Below are 21,122 nucleotides of genomic sequence, written 5' to 3'. Positions count from 1 at the left end.
CAACTTCTTATCTACTCGCTGTCCAAGAAATTATGTGTGATGCTAGTGAAATTATGGGTAAAATCCAATCAGGTGGTTGAACAATAGGAGTAGTGGTTAAAGCCTTCTTTAGAGTTTCAAAAGCTTCCTTATAATCATCATAAAAAACAAAAGGTACATCCTTTTGGAGAAGATTAGTAAGATGCTTTGAAATTTTAGAGAAATCTTTAATAAACCTCCTATAGAAACCAACATGACCAAGAATACTACGAATACCAACATCCCCGAGATAGGGCATTTTCTCAATTGCTTCCACTTTAGCTCTGTCGACTTCGGTACCTCTTTCAGAAATTTTATGTCCAAGAACAATTCCTTCATTTACCATAAAGTGGCATTTATCCCAATTAAGAACAAGATTAGTTTCTTCACATCTCTGCAAAACTTTATCAAGATTGTGCAAACAGTTATCAAAAGAAGTCCCATAGTTGAAGAAATCATCCATGGATACTTCCACAATTTCTTCACAAAAACCATGAAAGATAGCAGACATGCATCTTTGAAACGTAGCAGGAGCATTACATAAACCAAAAGGCATATGTATATATGCATAAGTAACATAAGGACAACAAAAGGTGGTTTTATCTTGATCTTGCTTTTTAACAACAATTTGAGAAAATCCAGAATAACCATCAAGGAAACAAAAATGAGTTTTCTTAGACAACCTTTCTAACATTTGATCAATAAAAGGTAAAGGATAGTGATCTTTCTTAGTAACTTTATTAACTTTTCTAAAATCAATGCACATCCTATAACAAACTACTACTCTTTGAGGAATAAGTTCATTATTCTCATTAGGCACAACAATAATTCCTCCTTTCTTAGGGACACAATGCACATGACTAACCCATCTACTATCAACAATAGGATTAATAATACCAGCATCAAGAAGTTTCAATACCTCATTTCTTACCACATCCTTCATCTTCGGAATTGAACGACGTTGATGTTAAACAACTGGCTTTGCATCCGGTTCCATATTAATAGCATGCTGACATATAGTAGGAGAAATCCCCTTCAAATCATCAAGTGTATATCCCATAGCTCCTCGGTGTTTCTTCAATACTCCCAATAATCTTTCCTCTTCCTATCCTGAAAGTTTAGAACTAATAATAACAAGATATATTTTGTTATCATCAATATAGACATATTTAAGATCATCAGGTAAAGGTTTTAAATCTAAAATAGGATCTTCCTTGGGTGGTAGTGTGGTACCCAAGTCTTCCACACGTAAATCGTGCTTAAGCATCTCCGGTTGACGAAGAAAAACCTCATCAATTTTATTTCTTTCCTCCATAAAGACCTCAGTTTCGTGATCCTCCATATATTGCTGCAAAGCATTGTTAGGAGCAAGAGCAATAGAAGCAAGTTGTTCAACTCTAAAATCTTCATTAGACAATTTAGTTTTATAAGGAACTTTAGAAAACTTAGACAAATTAAACTCATAAGACTCTCTATCAAATTTAGTAAGAATTTTCTCCTTCTTGCAATCTATAATATCATCACAAGTATTCAAGAAAGGTCTACAAAAAATTATAGGACAAGTCTTACTAGCAGCTGGACCAAGTCCTAGAAAATCAGCAGGATATTTAATCTTACACATAAACGTCCACATCTGTAACAATACCAATTGGAGAGATGGTCTCTCTATTAGCAAGCTGAATAACCACATCAATTTCTTCAAGTTCACAAGAGCCAATTTCATGCATAATTTCCCTATAAAGCTCATAAGGAATAGCACTAGAACTTGCACCAATATCACATAAACCATAATAGCAATTATCACCTATTCTGACATAAAGTACATGAACAATAGTTCTCTTGTATTTTTACTAGGATGTGAAACAATATTAGAAGCATCTTCACAGAAAATAATATGTCCATCTTCTACATTTTCAGTAACCAAGTCCTTTACTATTGCTACTCCAGGTTAAATAGTTATTTTCTCATCAGGTTCTATAGCTTTCTTTTTTACTTTTATTAACCACACTTGTTATAATAGAATGCTCCTTTAACTTGACAGGGAAAGGTACTGTCTCAATATAAGGTTTAGGCAAAACACGATCAGCAGTACAAACTTCAATATTTCTAGCAGGAACACAATTAACAATATCTTATAAGGTGCATGGTACTTGTTCCACTCCTTTTTGGGAACAATTTGCAAAAAATTAAGAATCAAGACCATAAACAACACTAGTATTACGAAAGTCATCACTTTGCATAAAAGATTCAATGCATTCATATCATAATTAATACCTGACTTTCTTCCTTTATCATTCTCCCATCCTTCAGTATTTTCCTGAATGCGGTTGACAAGATCCCATTTAGCTTCTTCTTTTATACATGTAAATGATCCAGAACAAGAAGCATCCAATAAATCAGTAACAAATAGAAATAAAAACAGCACTTACATTAAAAGTTACAATTACCAATTCCACTCTTCAATAGCGCTTCACTCCTCGGCAACGGCGCCAGAAAATAGTCTTGATGACCCACAAGTATAGGGGTGTATCGTAGTACTTTCGATAAATAATAGTGTCAAACCCAACGAGGACCAGAAGGTGTTGATGAGCAATTTCGATCAAGGATTCACTGTAAAACACTAGCAAACATGTTTGCAGGGGTATTTGATATTGAAGATAAATAAAGTACGAGTAAATAAAATGCAGTAATAATAATTGCAGCGAGTGGCCCAATCCTTTCTATAGCAAAGGACAAGTCGGTTGTTATACTTATGATGATCAAACATTCCTGAGGAAACACGGAAATTTCGTCAAGTGCTTTCGCTTCACATAGCTAAATAATCTTCAATGGTTTGGTAAGTGTTGTGTGGGTGAACCTATGGTAATGCACTACCCCATATTGGACTAATACATACTTGTGATTATACCTCTTGCAAGTGTATGCAACTACAAGAAAGTAATTAAGATAAATCTAACCACAACCTTGAACTTTGAGATCCTACAATCCCTCGCGCACCGGTTTCCTAACGGGAGTTTGGGTTTCTGTCGCTCCCACAACCCCACAATTAGTAGCCAAATACTCAATGCATTCCCCTATGCCCATAAAGGTGAAGTATCATGTAGTTGATGTTCACATGACACCACTAGAAGAATAGCACCACAACTTAAATATCAAATCATTGCATATTACTCAACATAGTTCCACTACTAACATCATGACTTCTCCCATGTCCTCAAGAACGAAACGAACTACTCACGAGACATCATATGGATCATAATCAGAGGTGATATAATGATGAATAATAATCTGGACATAAACCTTAATTCAATGGTTTCACTCAATAGCATCAACTACAAGGAGTAATCAACATCGGAAAAGCTTCCCCTATGACCTAGACAAGTATCAAACCCAAGATGTTACTGCGGGACGGCGTGGAGACGGTGGTGACGATGGTACTGGTGGTGGAGATGATGGTGATGATGATCCCGATGAAGTCCAGCTCGATGGCGGTGACGATGGTGACGATTTACCCCCCCCCCCCTCTGGGAAGGAATTTCCCCGGCAGAATTCTGCCTGCCGGAGAGCTTTTCTCTCTCTCTCTCTCTCTGGTTATCCGCCCTGTAGCGGCGGCAGAATATTTCTCTGGTCGCTCCCCCCGTATTAGGTTCCTCGGGGGTTGAAATACGCAAGGGGGCGATGTCGGAGGTGAGCTAGGGCGCCCAGACCATGCCTAGGCGCGACCAGGGCTTGGCCCGCGCCTAGGGGTGGTCTGGCCCCCTCCTGGCCCATCTCGCTGTTCCCTTCTGGCTTACTCCGTCATCTAGCAAAATAGGATTTTCTGTATATTTTCTGGGAATTGTTATTCTACAGAAATATGGTGTCTTGATGGTCCTTTTTCCAGCAGAATCTTGGCTCCGGTGGTTAATTCTCCAATAATTATCAAACATGCAAAAATTGATGGAATAACATAAGTATCACCTCTAAATATGAAATATATCAATGAATAACAGTAAATTATGATATAAAATAGTGATGCAAATTGGATGTATCACTGATCTAGCAATGTTGGTGACGTCTAGATCTGTGTCTGGCCGGGTCTCGCCAACCATCTCTTGCATTCATTCCGCAGGTGAGTATAGGTGGGGCTAGACGATAGTGTGACTTGGGTTGGTGGCGCGGCGGTTCTCTCTGCTCTACGTCCTCACGATGGTGACCGAAATTTTGACCGGTTTGGACCTCGGTAAAAACTACGCATGGCGTTGTCCTGTGCCGGTGACGGCGTCACCTGTGGATGTCGTTCTCTTGTTGAAGGAATCCCGATGGTGTCCCTGTAGTTAATTGATGGACTCCGTCCCTCCGCCTCAAACTGTGTCCCTCTATGGCCTCGCTTCAGGTTAGCCTCTCTGGTAGTGACTTGTGGATCACCTTGTGACCTCTCGCTAATGTTGCAGCCCTCGTGCAATGTTGGACTGGTTGCTTTTACACGGTTTTGCTGCAGTAGCTGACAGTTTTCTTAGCGCTTTGTGGGGCTTTGCTATAGGTCGGTGTCTGGCCATAGATGTTGCCGGTATGCCTTTTACCAACGGCAGTGGAAGATGTTGCGTTTGTTGGTGTAGACCTAACATGGAATCTAGGGGTGGTGGTTTCGGATCTGGGTGAAAACTTTGCAGTACATCAGTCTATACCGACGTTGGGTGCTTGCACCATGTACCTTTTTGGAGGGGTCATCGCAAGACCCCCCCCCCCCCCCCATCCTTTGGATCCTCAAGCTTTGCTATGCTGCCAGCCCGTCTACGAGTTCCGCATGGGTTGTAGTTTTGGTGCGGTGGAGGATTATTGGTGTGGACATGGTCGTGATTGCTCCGCAATAGAAGAGAAGGTTCCCTCATCCTGGATCAAGCTAGCGCTCCAGCTTGACATTATGTTGTCTTTTTTTTGTTGGTTTTCATGTGCACTTTGCGCGTGTGTGTTGTAACTGGTGGTGTAACTCGTATGCGATTGATGGCTTCGTCAATTCAAAGTCGGGCTCATTTCAAGCCTTTCATCTGGAAAAAAAATTAAATCAAAATGCCGAGCTGGTGTTGTTAGGACGATTTCCGTGGATTCTTATGCCGACACACTTATGAAAGGATTTTACGTTTTAGGCTTTAGCTAGCTAAATACGAGTGCGTTGCTAGGGTGAAGATGAAAAATCAAGCAGCTGGAAATATGAAATGTCGATTCTAGTGTAGTCAACATTATTCCACACTATCAGGTTCAAGACACATGTGTTGGTGACAATGGGTGCAATCTCTGCCTCTCACCGCTCAGCTCGAACTCTAGCTTCTATGATCAGAATGAGAAGAATTCAGGACATAAAACTGTATGTAAAGACAACGACATATATGTAGACAATGAAGAGGACACCTACCCGGATAAGCACTACAGGCATGAATAGTAATTCGACCCTTTGAGTCTGTGCGTTAAGATTGGCTAAAGATCACATTCATGAATATCGTCTCTCCATGGACAACGTGTGGGCTTGGTCTAGACCACGACCTGCTAGTTAAGTTACCGCAGCAGATAGTGCCACTAAATTTGAAAATCCCGTGTCAATACCATCACAGATCAGCATTGAAGAAAAAATCTCCAACACTACGTAATCCGTACTTGCGTATATATTCACAGTAGCACACTGTACATTAGATGCTGACCAAGCCAGGGAAGACATATGCAAAACTCCATATACAGTATAGATCATCTTCCTACGCATGCACGCATTTGGTCGTCCGAAGTAGTGCACTTGATGTGCAATGTCAACTACGAAGCCCGTTCCAAGACCTCCAACTCGGCTATATAGGCCGGCATTTCAGTTGAGAGGTGCAAATTAAGCAGCTCCATCGATCTATCCAACAGCAACATGGGCTCTGAGAGAGAAGTTAGCGAGGATCGAACTGGCAAGACTTGTGTTAAGATGTTGCTGCTTCTCCTGCTGTGCAGCTACCATTCTACTGCTGCTCGTGCAGGAGATGCAGATAGAATCTACAAGGTTCCTGCCGCCGGCTCACAGAAGGCTGAAGCCGCCTGCGCCGACCCACAAGGTACTCGTGCATGCCATAGTTTTAAAAACCGGGTGGGTACGGTGGTTCGACTGAAAAAACCTGAACCGACAGCTTCATCGGTTTTTTGAGAGGTACCAGTCCAAATATTAAAAAACCAGAAAAAAAAAGATGACCTATATGGAATAAATAGCACCACATAACACCCAACAATACTTGGATTCAACATGTTTTGTTATTGCATATTGAAATATGCTCTATATATGTACATCTTCTATGGTCATTTTGTTCCAAAAGTTGCTTAAATTTTAATTAAAAATAATGAATTTTTGTCGCCATCGAACCAAATGAACATGTGGTACGACCATCGAATCAGTGATCCAATGACCTCACTGGCTCATTCACCGGTCGGGTTTCTAAACTATGGTCCACGCATGCCCAGACGCATTTTCTAATATTTCGCCGTGGTTTGCAGTGACTCCATCGTCGTCCAGTGGAGCCACGCTGCAGTTAAGCCACCGGTATGGCCCGTGCTCGCCGGCGCCATCTACGGACGAGCCAACCATGGCGGAGCTTCTCCAGCGTGACCAACTCCGAGCTGAATACGTCCAACGCAAGTTCTACAGCGGCGACGACGCGCTGGATCAATCGAAGATTACCGTGCCGACTAACCTGGGAACAGCCCTGGAGACGCTGCAGTACGTGATCACCGTCGGCATCGGCTCCCCGGCCGTGACCCAGAAAATGATTATCGACACCGGTAGCGACGTGTCGTGGGTGCACTGCTCCAGCCCGAACGGCTCGGTCCTCTTCGACCCCGTCAAGTCCAGCACCTACTCTCCCTTCTCCTGCACCTCCACGCCGTGCACGCAGCTCGGCGAGGACGGCAATGGCTGCTCCAGCTCGCAGTGCCAGTACATGGTCACGTACGGCGACGGCTCCAACACCACCGGCACCTACGGTTCCGACACGCTGGCGCTGACCACTTCCGAAACCGTCGCCAACTTCAACTTTGGGTGCAGCCACAAAGAGGAGGGCTTCGACGACAAAACCGACGGTCTCATGGGGCTGGGTGGCGACGCGGAGTCTCTGGTGTCGCAGACGGCCGCGACCTACGGCAAGGCCTTCTCGTACTGCCTCCCGCAGACCTCGCGCAACCCGGGGTTCCTCACGCTCGGTGCCCCCAACAGCACGTCGGGCTTCGCGACGACGCCCATGTACAAGTTCGAGAACGTGTCCACTTACTACGGCATTCTCCTCCAGGACATCGCCGTCGGCGGGGACCCGCTCGGTATATCGCCCGCCGTCTTCTCCGCGGGGTCCGTGATGGACTCGGGCACGATCATCACGCGGCTCCCAGCGAGGGCGTACTCGGCGCTCTCGTCGGCGTTCAGGGCGGGCATGAGGGGATACCCGAGGGCACCGACCGTCAGCCTCTTCGACACCTGCTTCGATTTCACGGGGCTGGATCTGGCCAATGTCTCGGTACCCGCCGTCACTCTGGTGTTCGACGGCGGCGTGGAGGTCGACCTAGTCTACAACGGCATCATGGTAGCCATCGGCGACGACACTATGGTCACCGAATGCCTCGCATTCGCTGCCACTAGCAGCCTCAGCCTCATTGGCAACGTGCAGCAGCGAACTTTTGAGGTGCTGCACGATGTCGGCCAGGGCGTCTTCGGGTTTCGGTCGGACGCGTGCTGATTTACTTGAAATTAGGGCAAGGTGCATCGCCCACTTGTTTGTGAATTGTGGTTGCGACTTGCTAGGTAAGGCACACGAAGGACTCGTTTGGGTACAAAATAATTTGATTAACCCTTTTGGATTGACGGGATAAACCAATATCCCTCCCAATCCAAATAAGTCGGTTGAATTAGAGTAGGTGCATCCAAACGAGCTCTAAAGTGGGCCAATGTTGTCAACTACTACTATACTACGTTTTGGGTTGTTTTGTGACAGCAACATGATGTTATGTGCTGTTGGTCAGCTGTTTTAAACTTGTACTCCCTCCGTCCTAGAATAACTATCTCAACTTTTTCTAGGCACGGATATATCTACAATAAAAATATTTCTAGGATATATCTATATCTAGAAAAATGTCTATCAGTCAGAAAATAAAAAATGATGGTCTTAGTAATTTGTTGTTATCTAGAATATGAACCATTGTGAAGATTTAAATGATGAAGAGGCTGCAGAACTAGATAATCATTATTTCAATGTTCTAGTTGAAACCGTTAAAATTCCTCGAGGGCAAAAGTAAAAAATAATATATATGATGTATCTAATGCTCGTAGGAGCCCTAGGTGCAAAATTAATGATTTTTTTATAAGATGCAAGGTTTAAAAGGAATGACATGGATAGTGAGGATTTTCCCAACCCTAACATGCATCAGTTTGTTCATGAGACAGCTACGGATCAAGAGTTAGATTTTGTTACCTTGTTGGAGACAGGGAGACCTGACTTTAGTGTTCCTTTTCTGAAACACCATGCGTTGGGGTTTGATTTTGAGGTCTTTTGTGGTACCCTTAAATAAATAAGAGCCGTTCATTTTCATTGATCCAAAGGCCTATATTCATTTATACTGGTACTAGAAACAGGACCAGTAGAATTGATACTGGTTGCCTTACGGAGGTTCAGAGGATAGGCCTATCATCGCTATGTACCTAGAAATCCAGAATCCATCGCACAAAGACAAAGTACGATGCCACCGGCGCTGAGCAACGGGCCAATATGGCGAGCCTCCTCTCACTCTCTGCACGCCGGTGCACTGGTCCCCTTATTTACACATCCGCCCTCAACGTCATCACGGTCACCATCGCCGCTCGCGTCAAGCTGCACAAATGCCTAGGTTTCCGAATCGATCTAATGACGAATGGTCCACTTCATCGACGCGAGCACCATATCACTAGGCTTGAACAACATCTCCTTACGCTTCTTGTTCACTCTTGCATCATTGCTCTTGCCTTTCTTCTCTATCAACTCTTTAGTCTTCACATGTATCTTTCGTACATAATCTCCCTCTTTGATGCCTCCGTATTGACTCTCTCATGTCTGGGCAAAGGCAATAAGTCAAGTGGAGTAATGGGTTTGAAACCATACACCACCTCAAAGGGACACAGCTCTGTGTTAGAATGTACCGCCCTGTTGTAAGCAAACTTCACATGCGGCAAACAATCTTCCCACTCCTTCAAGTTCTTCTTGATCATGGATCACAACAGTTGTGATAATGTTCTATTCACCACCTCAGTTTGACCATCAGTTTGGGGATGATAAGTAGTGTTGAAAAGTAGCTTCGTCCCCAACTTTCCCCAAAGTGTCTTCCAGAAGTAGCTCATAAATTTCACGTCACGACCAGAAACAATAGTCTTCGGGACTCCATGTAGACGTAAAATCTCCCTGAAAAACATGTTAGCAATATGCGACGCATCATCGTTTTTGTGGCAGGCAATAAAGTGTGACATCTTAGAGAATCTATCCACTACCACAGATATAGAATCATGGCCTCTCTTAGTACGCGGCAAACCCAACACAAAATCCATACTAATATCTTCCCATGGTGTAGTAGGTGCCGATAAAGGAGTATACAAACCGTGAGGCTTCAGCTTGGACTTGGACTTGTTGCAAGTAATACATGTCTTCACATATCTGTCCACATCCCGCCTCATCTTTGGCCAATAGAAGTGATCAGTGAGCATGAGTAGAGTCTTCTCACGCCCAAAGTGACCCATCAAACCTCCAGCATGTGATTCCTGCAATAAGAGCAAACGCACAGACGATTCTGGAACACATAGTTTGCTAGCTCTAAACAAGAACCCATCATGTATGTGATATTTCTTCCATGCTTTACCAATAGCACACAAGCGATATGGTTCAGCAAAATCATAATCAGTAGCATACAAATCACATAGTACTTCTAATCCAGAAATTTTAACATCAAGTTGAGTTAACAGCATATTCTTCCAAGATAGAGCATCAGCAACAATATTATCTTTTCCCTTCTTATTCTTAATAATGTATGGAAAAGACTCAATGAACTCAACCCACTTAGCAAGATGATAACCCACAAGTATAGGGGATCGCAACAGTCTTCGAGGGAAGTAAAACCCAAATTTATTGATTCGACACAAGGGGGGTAAAGAATACTTATAAGCCTTAACAACTGAGTTGTCAATTCAGATGCACCTGGAAAAGCACTAGTAACAGGGGTGATGTGAAAGCAGCAGTAGTATGAGAGCAATAGTAACAAAGAATACGATACTTGAATAAAGAATACGAGGCAATGACACCAGAAAATAGTTGATACTACTTCCAATGACATATAGAACGAGTATATGATGATGAAAGATGGACCGGGGTTCCCAGCTATCTACACTAGTGGTAACTCTCCAATAACAACTAACAAGTGTTGGGTGAACAAATTACAGTTGGGCAATTGATAGGATTGAAAGCATTAAGACAGAACATCAAGATTATTAATCATGTAGGCATGTTTTCCATATATAGTCATACGTGCTCGCAATGAGAAACTTGCATAACATCTTTTGTCCTACCAGCCGGTGGCAGCCGGGCCTCAAGGGAATCTACTGGTAATTAAGGTACTCCTTTTAATAGAGCACCGGAGCAAAGCATTAACACTTGGTGAAAACATATGATCCTCATATCTAAGCCATCCCCTCCAGTTATCCCGATTCTTGTCACTGGGGCCTCGGGTTCCGGACATAGACATGTGCAAACAACTTGTAGATACAATCTAAGCAATAATTATAGAGCTTAAATCTAAGATCATGCCACTCGTGCACTAGTGACAAGCATTAAACACAACAAGATTGCAGCAACAATAACTTCACAAACTTTATAGATAGACTAATCATAATGTAACAATTCATCGGATCCCAACAAACACAACACCGATTACATCAGATGGATCTCAATCATGTAAGGCAGCTCATGAGATCATTGTGTTGAAGTACATGGGAGAGAGAGTACCAACTAGCTACTGCCAGAACCCGTAGTACATGGGGGAACTACTCACGGAGCATGATGGAGGCGGTGGCGTCGATGGAGATGGCTTCCGGGGGCACTTCCCCGTCCCGGCGGCATGCCGGAACAGAGATTCTGTCCCCCGAATCTTGGTTTCGCGATGACGGCGGCGCCCCTGGAGTCTTTCTGGAATATGATCGATTGTTATAGGGTTTTCGCGTCGCGAGGAATATATAGGCGAAAGGGCGGCGTCGGAGGGGTCCCGAGGGGCCCACACCACACCTGGGTGCGCCCCCTCCTAGGCCGCGTCGCCTGGTGGTCTTGAGGCTGTGGGCCTCCTCTCCGTCTCTCCTTCGGTGTTCTGGGTCCATCTCGGTAAAATAGAAGGTTTGGCTTTTGATTCGTCCAATTCCGAGAATATTTCCTGAACAGCTTTTCTGGAACCAAAAACAGCAGAAAACAGGAACTGGCGCTTTGGCATCTTGTTAATAGGTTAGTCCCGAAAAATGCATAAAATCATTATAAAATGTGAGAAAAACATGTAGGTATTGTCATAAAACTAGCATGGAACATCAGAAATTATAGATACGTTGGAGACGTATCAAGCATCCCCAAGCTTAGTTCCTACTCGCCCTCGAGTAGGTAAACGATAAAAATAATAATTTCTGAAGTGACATGCTACTTACATATTCTTGATCATACTATTGTAAAGCATATGAGATGAATGAAGTGACTCAAGGCAATGATCTATAGTTTGCTAACAAATAGATAACATATAGCAAAACTTTTCATGAATAGTACTTTCAAGACAAGCAAAAAGTCTTGCATAAGAGTTAACTCATAAAGCAATAAATTCTGAATAAGAGGTTTTGAAGCAACACAAAGGAAGATTTAAGTTTCAGCAGTTGCTTTCAACTTTCAACATGCATATCTCATGGATAATTGTTAACACAAAGTAATATGATGAGTGCAATAAGCAAGTATGTAGGAATCAATGCACACAGTTGACACAAGTGTTTGCTTCTAAGATAGAAAGAAGTAGGTAAACTGACTCAACATAAAGTAAAAGAAAGGCCCTTCGCAGAGGGAAGCAGGGATTAAATCATGTGCTAGAGCTTTTTAAGTTTTTAAATCATGTAGAGAGCATAAAAGTAAAGTTTTGAGAGGTGTTTGTTGTTGTCAACGAATGGTAGCGGGCACTCTAACCCCCTCATCAAACAGACTTTCAAAGAGCGGCTCCCATGAAGGATGTTATCTCTACCAGCAAGGTAGATCATCCCTCTTCTCTTTTGTTTACACATGTACTTTAGTTTTATTTATGGATGACACTCCTCCCAACCTTTTGCTTACACAAGCCATGGCTAACCGAATCCTCGGGTGCCTTCCAACATTTCACATACCATGAAGGAGTGTCTATTTGCAAAATTAAGTTGCTTACTGATGAATCAGGGCAAAACATGTGAAGAGAATTATTAATGAAAGTTGATTAATTGGGGTTGGGAACCCCGTTGCCAGCTCTTTTTGCAAAATTATTGGATAAGCGGATGAAGCCACTAGTCCATTGGTGAAAGTCTGCCCAACAAGATTGAAAGATAAAACACCACATACTTCCTCATGAGCTATAAAACATTAACACAAATAAGAGATAATAACTTTTGAATTGTTTAAAGGTAGCACATGAAGTATTTACTTGGAATGGCAGAGAAATACCACATAGTAGGTAGTTATGGTGGACACACATGGCATAGGTTTTGGCTCAATGTTTTGGATGCACGAGTAGTGTTCCCTCTCAGTACAAGGCTTTGGCTAGCAAGGTTGTTTGAAGCAAACACATGTATGAACCGGTATAGCAAAAATTACATAAGAACATATTGCGAGCATTATAAGACTCTACACTGTCTTCCTTGTTGTTCAAACACTTTTACCAGAAAATATCTAGACCTTAGAGAGACCAATCATGCAAACCAATTTCAACAAGCTCTACGGCAGTTCTCCACTAATAGGTTTAAACTACATGATGCATGAGCTTAAACATGATCTACTTGAGAGCTCAAAACAATTGCCAAGTATCAAATCATTCAAGACAATATGAAGCATTTTCTGTTTCCAACCAAATAGCAATAAGTGCAGCAGCTTTCAGCTTTCTCCATGAATATGAAAAACAAAGAACACAAGTGTTCATATGAAAAAGCGGAGCGTGTCTCTCTCCCACACAAGGATTGCTAGGATCCGATTTTATTCGAAAAAAAAAACACAGACGCTCCAAGTAAAGCACATAAAATGTGACCGAATAAAAATATAGTTTCACTAGAGGTGAGCTGATAAGTTGTCGATGAAGAAGGGGATGCCTTGGGCATCCCCAAGCTTAGACGCTTGAGTCTTCTTGAAATATGCAGGGATGAACCACGGGGGCATCCCCAAGCTTAGACTTTTCACTCTTCTTGATCATATATCATCCTCCTCTCTTGATCCTTGAAAACTTCTGCCACACCAAACTTCTCATAAACTTCATTAGAGGGGTTAGTACTCAAAAAACTTTAATCCACTTTAGACCTGTAGTGACACATTGCAAGAACTCAATAAAACATTAGCTACAGCTCTCCACGTCTAGAAAGCCTTACTTAAAGTCCACAAGAGACAATGCAAAAAACAGAGATAGAATCTGCCAAAACAGAACAGCCAGTAAAGACGGATTTTTTAGAGGTACTTCCGTTGCTCAAATCAGAAAACTCAAAACTAATGAAAGTTGCATACATATCTAAGGAACACGCATGAATTTTGGCAGAATTTTTAGGTTCTCCTACTGAGATATCTACTCAAATTCGTGACAGCTAAAAATATGTTTCTGCACAGAAATCCAAATCTAGCATCAACTTTCTATTAGAGACTTAACTTGGCACAACAATGCAATAAAATAAAGAAAAGGAGAGGTTGCTACAGTAGTAACAACTTCCAAGACACAACAAAACAGTAGAAAAATAAAAACATGGGTTATCTCCCAAGAAGTGCTTTCTTTATAGTCATTAAGATGGGCTCAGCAATATTAATGATGCTCACATAAGGAATAAGAGTTGAAGCAAAGAGAGCATCAAAAAGCAAGTTCAAAACACATTTAAGTCTAACCCACTTCCTATGCATAGGAATCTTGTACACAAATAAATTCATGAAGAAAAAAGTGAGAAGCATTGGAAGATAAAACAAGAGTAACTTCAAAATTTTCAGCATGTAGAGAGGTATTTTAGTACCATGCAAATTTCTACAACCATATTTTCCTCTCTCATAATAATTTTCAGTAGCTTCATGAACAAACTCAACAATATAACTATCACATACATCATGCTTTTCATGATCCACGAACACATAATTTTTATCAAGCTCAAAAATAGTGGGATTAAAACTTTCAAACCCACTTTTATCAATAATATAACAAGATGATTGATCAATCTCAAAAGATATGGGACTCCTAGATAAAGTCAAGACCTCTCCAATCCCATTTTCATTACTAGTACAATTAATATTATCAAGTAACATAGGACCATCATCTAGAGCTTTATTGTGGGGACCCCGGACTAGCTGTCCGAAATACCCTGTTATGTATACAGTTCACGTTCCCATGATCAGTGTGCCGTGAACACATAACCGAACTGATATCAAATTACATCATCCTTTACAAAATGGAATAAGAAAATTACAATAAAGTCACATGACCCATTTTTTACAAGATAGCCTCGAAGGGCCTAATCTAATCATCAGAGTAGCAGAATCACTTCAGCAGCGTAGAGCCCAAGTCATCTGCCTTAACCCTACAGGCAACTGACTGGGAAGACGTTCCTAGCTCGCATAGACGTCGTCAACTCCTTCTTCATCTGTCGAAGTCCTCCAGGTCTGGCCAAGTAAATAGCCAGGGACAAAGCCGTGAGTACATTTGAATTGTACTCGCAAACCATCAAGAAGGTGATAACAATTCTAACTAAAGAAGACAAGAGAGGAAGAATAGTTTCTCTGGTGGATATAGCATGTGAAAGAGAATCAATTTCTCTTGTGGATATAGAATGTGAAAGAGAATCAGTTTCTCTTGTGGATATAGCATCCCACATCACAGTTGAAGGGGACACTAAGAGGGTGATAAGACATTTCTATGACATCTCTATATCTTTGTTAAAGAAGAGTTCCTCTACATGAAACACTAGGAAGGGTCACCCGCTTTTGTTTCATTTTCCTCGACCATCTCCACATGGTCGGCACAACATCTTTCCCGTACCCTTCCGGTACTTCCAAGACACATTTCCTTTGGAAATCATTTTTAAAACCAAAACTCGACACAGCTCTGTAACGGCCATCCCAACCGTCCATGACCGCGGACGCGGCTATTCGAATAGTTTTGACTCTGCAGAGTTTGCACACTTTCACCACAACTATCCGGATACCTATCGTGTGGGCATCATCCCCGCATAACGACATATGCCACGACGGATACCCGGACATAACCTTTCGCCCATTTGACTTAACACGAGGTCCTACCCTATGGAGTATGTACCTCCCCGGCACCGTGGCAGCTCACCTCCTTTTGAGCGTGGCTCCACCGCCAAGCCAGGAGACCCATAGTGTCTTCCGGACGGGTCAGCCCCGAAGGCCTCCCGTTATACTATTGTCCCAACCTCGACAACCCGGACTCGGGGGTAACCGTACCCTTGTATAGTTGTGCGGTGCCTCATGCTAAGAAGAACAAACGTCAAGTTAAGCCCCGTGCCCACGTTGGAGTAGCTATGGTTGCGCTGTGTAATTGTTCCGGGCGAATACAAAGAACCATGTGTCGTTTTTTTTTCTCAAAACCCAAGTCACACACACATTCCTTTTCTCAAACATGTTTGACAAGATCCTTTTTGCCTTCATAAACCATACACTTGGGTAAGGTTATCTTACCCAAGGTTTTCATAAACATTTACAACAAGGTAAACCTTGAGGGGTTCCCAACCTAAAGTTTTATGTAGGAGCTAAGATATAACAATGGCATGATGCTAGCCGTCATACCTCTAAGGAGATGATAATTGATGTGTCAAGGGGATCATACATGCTTAGGATAAGCACGCATGGGGACAACATAAGTAGGAGGATTCAACAAAGGGTCATGATGTTGATCATCATACCACTAAGAAGATGGTAAAATAGGTGGTCAAGGGGGCATACATGCTCGGGGTAAGCATGCATAACAACAACAAGGGGTTCAACATACTTGGGAGTAAGTATGTATAGCATCAACAAGAGGTTCGGCACACTTGGGAGTAAGTATGCATAGCATCACAAGGTAGAAGGTATAACAAGGGCATGATACTAACCATCATACCACTAAGGGGTGCAAAAAGGGTGTCAAGAGGTCGACACACTCAAGGTAAGTGGGCATACCCATCACATTTAGAGGGTACACCATGATCATGATGTTGACAACCACCATTCACACAAAGGGGGTTTGTCGGCGAGGTGCCAAAGAGAGTAAACATGCTCACGGTAAGCATGCTCCGACAACAAAAGTAGAAATCACACAAGATAGATCGAGAGACAATAATAATAGCAAAGTAACCACAATATGTGGTTCAACATTCAGAGATCAAGAGATGGCTTGCCTTGGCTTATTTGTCCCTGGACTTCTTCAACTTCATCAATATAAGAATCCCGTCAATATAAATAAAATCCTTGTCCGAACCACTTCTTCTTCTTCTCCGGAATCGTTCGCATCTATCGTCGAAAAATATAAAAGGAACACAATCAATCACATTGCACCAATCATAACAAGCATGCAACATTCAACAATCAACAAGCAATAGCTAACCACCTTACTACGGGCTAACATACAAAGAACTTATAGATACTACAAAGCAACTAAAAGAGAACCCATTTTATTTACCTAGTAAAGGTATGAGAGTATCACAACTTAGCAATTGCCTCTCTCGTTTATCACCAGGGTATCAACCAAATATCCCCTGGTAGATAACATCATAAAGATGACAAGTGCATTAGTTTGGCATCAAAAACATTCACATTATAATTTGAAACATTTTTGCAAAAGCGGGCAATCATTCTCCCTATTTTATAAAGCTTACATAACACTACACAAGAATAGGAAGCAAATGATATGCCCCACCATTTGAAAACTTAAGCAAAACAAAAGAGCTAAAGTTAAATTGCAGAGGTTTTGTTTTGCAAGCATAAAACAAAGGTTGCCCATCTCTACTAAAAAGAGTTGGTCAAGGGTTTTAAATAAACCGAAAAGTTTTGCTTCAACAATGCATGTCACACATAAACATTACTAACATCAACAGAAATGTATGAACAGAGACTAATAATATTTTTCCTAGATGGCCAGTACTAATACAAGACTAACCCAATTGGAAACACCCAAAAATATCAAACCTACAATTTTAGGAATTTCTTTGAATCTGACTGTACAGAAAACAAGATCTGTAAGCCATAAATCGTAGAAACATCCTAAAAATATGAGGCCACTGGCATTTGAAAGGTAATTAAACAGAGATTCACACGCAATTGGATTTGGGTTCAAAATATTTCTGAAACTCTCACAAATGGATTTACAAGTTCACTGCATGTTTTCACCATTTGCTTTAACTATGGAGTTGCAGAACAGATAAAGGTTTGAAACTTGTTTGAGATGATTAAGAAAACATTCAGCAATCCTACAGAAGTGGAATCACTCAATTAGGTTCCAAAATGGATTTTTGATGAATTAAAAGCTAACAGCCATGTCTGCAGAACACACAGAATAAGTTTAATTCACCACAAATCGTACACAACTCATAAAAATATGAGGTCAGCTGCATCTGAAAGGTATTGTAAAGGTGGTTCTTACCCAACTGGTTTCATTCAAAAATTCGTTTCCAAGCTCCTGATTTAATTCGACAAAGTCAGATCTGACCAGATCTTGATCTGTGAACCATTTCAATTCCATTAGGTCATTTGAAGTGAACCCAACGCCAAAATGAAGGTACTGGAGAGGGCTTTCACCCAAAATTGAGTTTGCTCAAAAAGGTTTTGTAAAACGGAAGAAATCTAACAAACAATGATTCTGCATGTTTGCAGAACTTTATTTATCATGCAAAATCCGTAACGAATTTGAGGATGAGACAAACGCCAAGTTGTAGATATTTTCATTACCTATCTGCAGAACTTTGAACCACTCGATTTGGATCTGCACACGAGAATTGGCGGATTTTACAAGATCGTACCAGAATCTGAAACAGCAAGAAACAGAAATTACTGCAAGGTTTTGGACGAACTTTGCTCAAGAACTTCAGATCTGAGGATAGCTCAACCTTCTCCATGCTTGGACCAACATGCACCTGCATCAAGATCCAATCTTAGCAATGGAGGGAGAAGAAGAGGAGATTAAACCATCTAAGGTTGGGGAGAAGATGGAGGGGGAGGCTCTCATGGTGAGGATGAGCTTGAGGGAGGAAGGAGCTGCATCGTGGTGAGCTTTCCATGGCCATGGCCAGCCATGAAGCTAGGAGGAGCAGCAATTTCGTGGGGAGAGGTAGGAGGAGAGTGTGTGGGAGTGGAGGAGAGAGTGGGGAGTGGAAAAGTGAGAGCAAGTGAGGAGGGGGTGGGCTGCCAAGCCCCTTTATATAGAGGGAGAGGGGGTGGGCTGCCTCCTCATTGATTGGGTTGGTTGGGAGGTAGCCTCTTCATTGATTGGGTTAGTTGGGAGGCTGGTTTGGGGAAGAGATATTTGACCCAAGCTGAATTTATTTGTGGCATTGGGAAGGGACAAAGGAGGAGAGGCATCCCAAGGTGGAGTAATTATGTGAGAGAGAGGGAAATGGAGAGGCATGATGCATGTGTGCCATGGCATGGCCGGCCACATATTTTTGGCCATGCACAAGTGATCAACAAGAGATAATTGCTACACATGCATGACACCCAAGGTTGAGTGCCTCACAAATTACTAAAATGGTGGCCTAAAAAGATATACAATTTTAGGCAAAGTGATACTAATGCACAAGGGTGCTAAAGTAGATGGTGGTGACATTCGACTCGATAAAAGATGTGTCCAAGAGATGATGGTGGTGATGGTGATTTAGACAATGGTAGAGCAAGGCTAGGAGAGATGGTGAGTGAAGTAACCATATACTCACAAGGATGAATATATTGACATACATCATCAATTCATGAGGTCAAGGTGATGATGGAAAATAATAGAGGAGTGAGATAGGCATAATGAAATATAAGTTGCTCTTCAAATAAGAGGTCAATTGGGAGTGATTTGAAAGTATCAAATGATTATCCATTTGATCAAGAATTGGAGGATGGAGGGGATACAATGTGGTAGATCAGAGATGTGCATAAGATGTGCAAGTTTTGCCATTTGAGAAAGGATTCATTTGAAAAGTATATGGAACACCTCAATTGTCTAGACACAATTGGGAATGAACTCAAGTGGAATGGAATTTTGAAGATGTTGAGAGAAAACTAGTTGGAACATAGGGGTTCAACATATTCTACTTTCTCAAGTAAAGTAGAGTTTTTCTCAAATTTAAAGTAAACAAGAAATGGTATGGGTACCATAAACAAGCCTTTTGTTAAAAACAAAGCAACATAGAGAGTAATGTTTTAGAAATCAGTGCTTGGTAGAAATGGGATGAGAAAACAAAACCCATTTCAGTTCCTTGTTCTCTTTGAAGAATTATCTTGAAAATATTTAATAAAACTAGAAGTAGTTTTGTGATCAAAACTAGAGAAGGAAAATTAATAGGATTTTTGAGAGAGAAAACTAACTTAGGGAGAAGTGTTCTCAAGGGTAGATGATGGCTACAAAATGTACCCACCATTCCCACTCTTGGTTTTGTGAAGATTAAACTTGAATAAAGACAAGAGGTAAAATTGAAGGAAGTGATCTAGAGTTGAAACATTGAATAGGATACAAGATCAAGTTGAATATATGAGCTGCAAGGATTGACTGAGACATGCAAGACGTGGAGGTTGAAGAGGATGTTGCATAGATGAGATCCATGCATTGAGGTCAACAATAACAGTGGTGGTTGCTTAGATATCAACTCGCCAAAGTCCTGAACTTATAAGCTTGCCAAAACAGATTGTTGACTTGGCTTCAGAATCAACCTATGATGAGTGGGTATAAGAGAAGGATGTGATGAGGGTAGATGATCCCAAATTTTGGATTCAAGGATGGTTTGAGCTGGACTAACACAAATAGGAATATCAAGATGGCACACTCATGTTGCCATCAGGAGAAGAGTTTGATGTAGTAAAAAGGAAAACAATTTTACCTAAGTCACACATGTGTTTTATTAGGTGAGTTGTATGTCTGACCACTAGAGGTGTTGTTCTTTGAGGTACTCAAGACAGAACTCAACAAGAAATCAAGACAATATATCTAGCGGCAGATCAAAGCAATTCATCACAACAAACAAATCACGGCAATTCATCTAAATTAGTCTATAGAAAAAGTTTTTGTTCCCCCTAATTTTTGCAATATGGACAATTAATCAAGGTTGCAAAAGTTGGGGTGTTACAGATCTTCCACCCTTAAAATAATCTCGTCCCGAGATTACTGAGCGTAGAACTGGAGGGGTTGTAAAGTTTAACGAAAATTAGACTCCATTTTTATGTAGACATGCCTTTGTGTGGAGAGGGTCGCAACTTCAGCTTGTGAGAGACATGATGGATTTCTGACGATGGCGAGCTTCATGAAGAGGCTGACGACTCCGTGCAGATGTTGGATCTATACCTTCTTAATGATCCTAGCGGGGTTCATGATTGTGGGAGAGTTAGTGCACCCAATGGTGCTTGAGTAGGGTTGAAAACTTTTTAGAGTTAGCTTAAATTTAGTGGAAGACGAAGTCTTCCACCCTTAAAATTGTTCATCGGGGAGGGGGCGTTAAAAACTGTAAGCTTCGGCCACGGGTCTTGTCGGGCGCTTTTTGGAGAAGCCATTGATCTTTGGAGTTGAACATCTTCAGCGGGCGTTGAGTAGTCCACGGCTTCAAGAGGGGTTAGTGCATCCCACATTTCCAACGGTGTGTTAGAAAGGTTTAAAATGTTAGGGTTAGCTCCAACTTTTAGTGGAAGACTTCC

The 21,122-nt window shown here is 41.8% G+C and overlaps 1 protein-coding gene and 1 long non-coding RNA gene across 4 annotated transcripts; one reads left to right on the top strand and one right to left on the bottom strand.

Moving 5' to 3' along the window:
- Positions 1–5,727: 5,727 nt before the first annotated feature.
- On the top strand, positions 5,728–8,083 carry LOC127306382 (aspartyl protease AED1-like). Its single transcript, XM_051337006.2, has 2 exons — positions 5,728–6,080; positions 6,514–8,083. Exons 1-2 carry the CDS (start codon positions 5,900–5,902, stop codon positions 7,740–7,742), a joined length of 1,410 nt encoding a protein of 469 aa, XP_051192966.1. The 5' UTR covers positions 5,728–5,899; the 3' UTR covers positions 7,743–8,083.
- A 6,483-nt stretch (positions 8,084–14,566) lies between these two features.
- LOC139832885 (uncharacterized) lies at positions 14,567–18,541 on the bottom strand. 3 transcript variants are annotated; one of them, XR_011747565.1, is made up of 6 exons: positions 18,344–18,541; positions 18,186–18,262; positions 17,881–17,957; positions 16,921–16,996; positions 16,640–16,751; positions 14,567–14,903 (listed from the first exon to the last, which is right to left on the bottom strand). It is a non-coding gene; the product is annotated as an uncharacterized lncRNA (long non-coding RNA). The 3 variants fall into 3 exon arrangements; XR_011747563.1 differs by having other exon boundaries at positions 18,186–18,219; positions 18,308–18,540; XR_011747564.1 differs by lacking the exon at positions 16,921–16,996 and having other exon boundaries at positions 18,186–18,219; positions 18,308–18,539.
- Between the last annotated feature and the right edge of the window lie 2,581 nt (positions 18,542–21,122).

Source organism: Lolium perenne, chromosome 6 (assembly GCF_019359855.2).
Source record: "Lolium perenne isolate Kyuss_39 chromosome 6, Kyuss_2.0, whole genome shotgun sequence".
Classification (NCBI taxonomy): Eukaryota; Viridiplantae; Streptophyta; class Magnoliopsida; order Poales; family Poaceae; genus Lolium; species Lolium perenne.
This window is presented reverse-complemented; position numbering and strand designations above follow the sequence as displayed.

Bases quoted from the DNA above. Each gene is read 5' to 3' on its own strand.
- LOC127306382 (XM_051337006.2), top strand. From the start codon at position 5,900: ATGGGCTCTGAGAGAGAAGTTAGCGAGGATCGAACTGGCAAGACTTGT. The intron at 6,081-6,513 runs GTACTCGTGCAT...CGTGGTTTGCAG, and splicing joins CGCCTGCGCCGACCCACAAG to TGACTCCATCGTCGTCCAGT.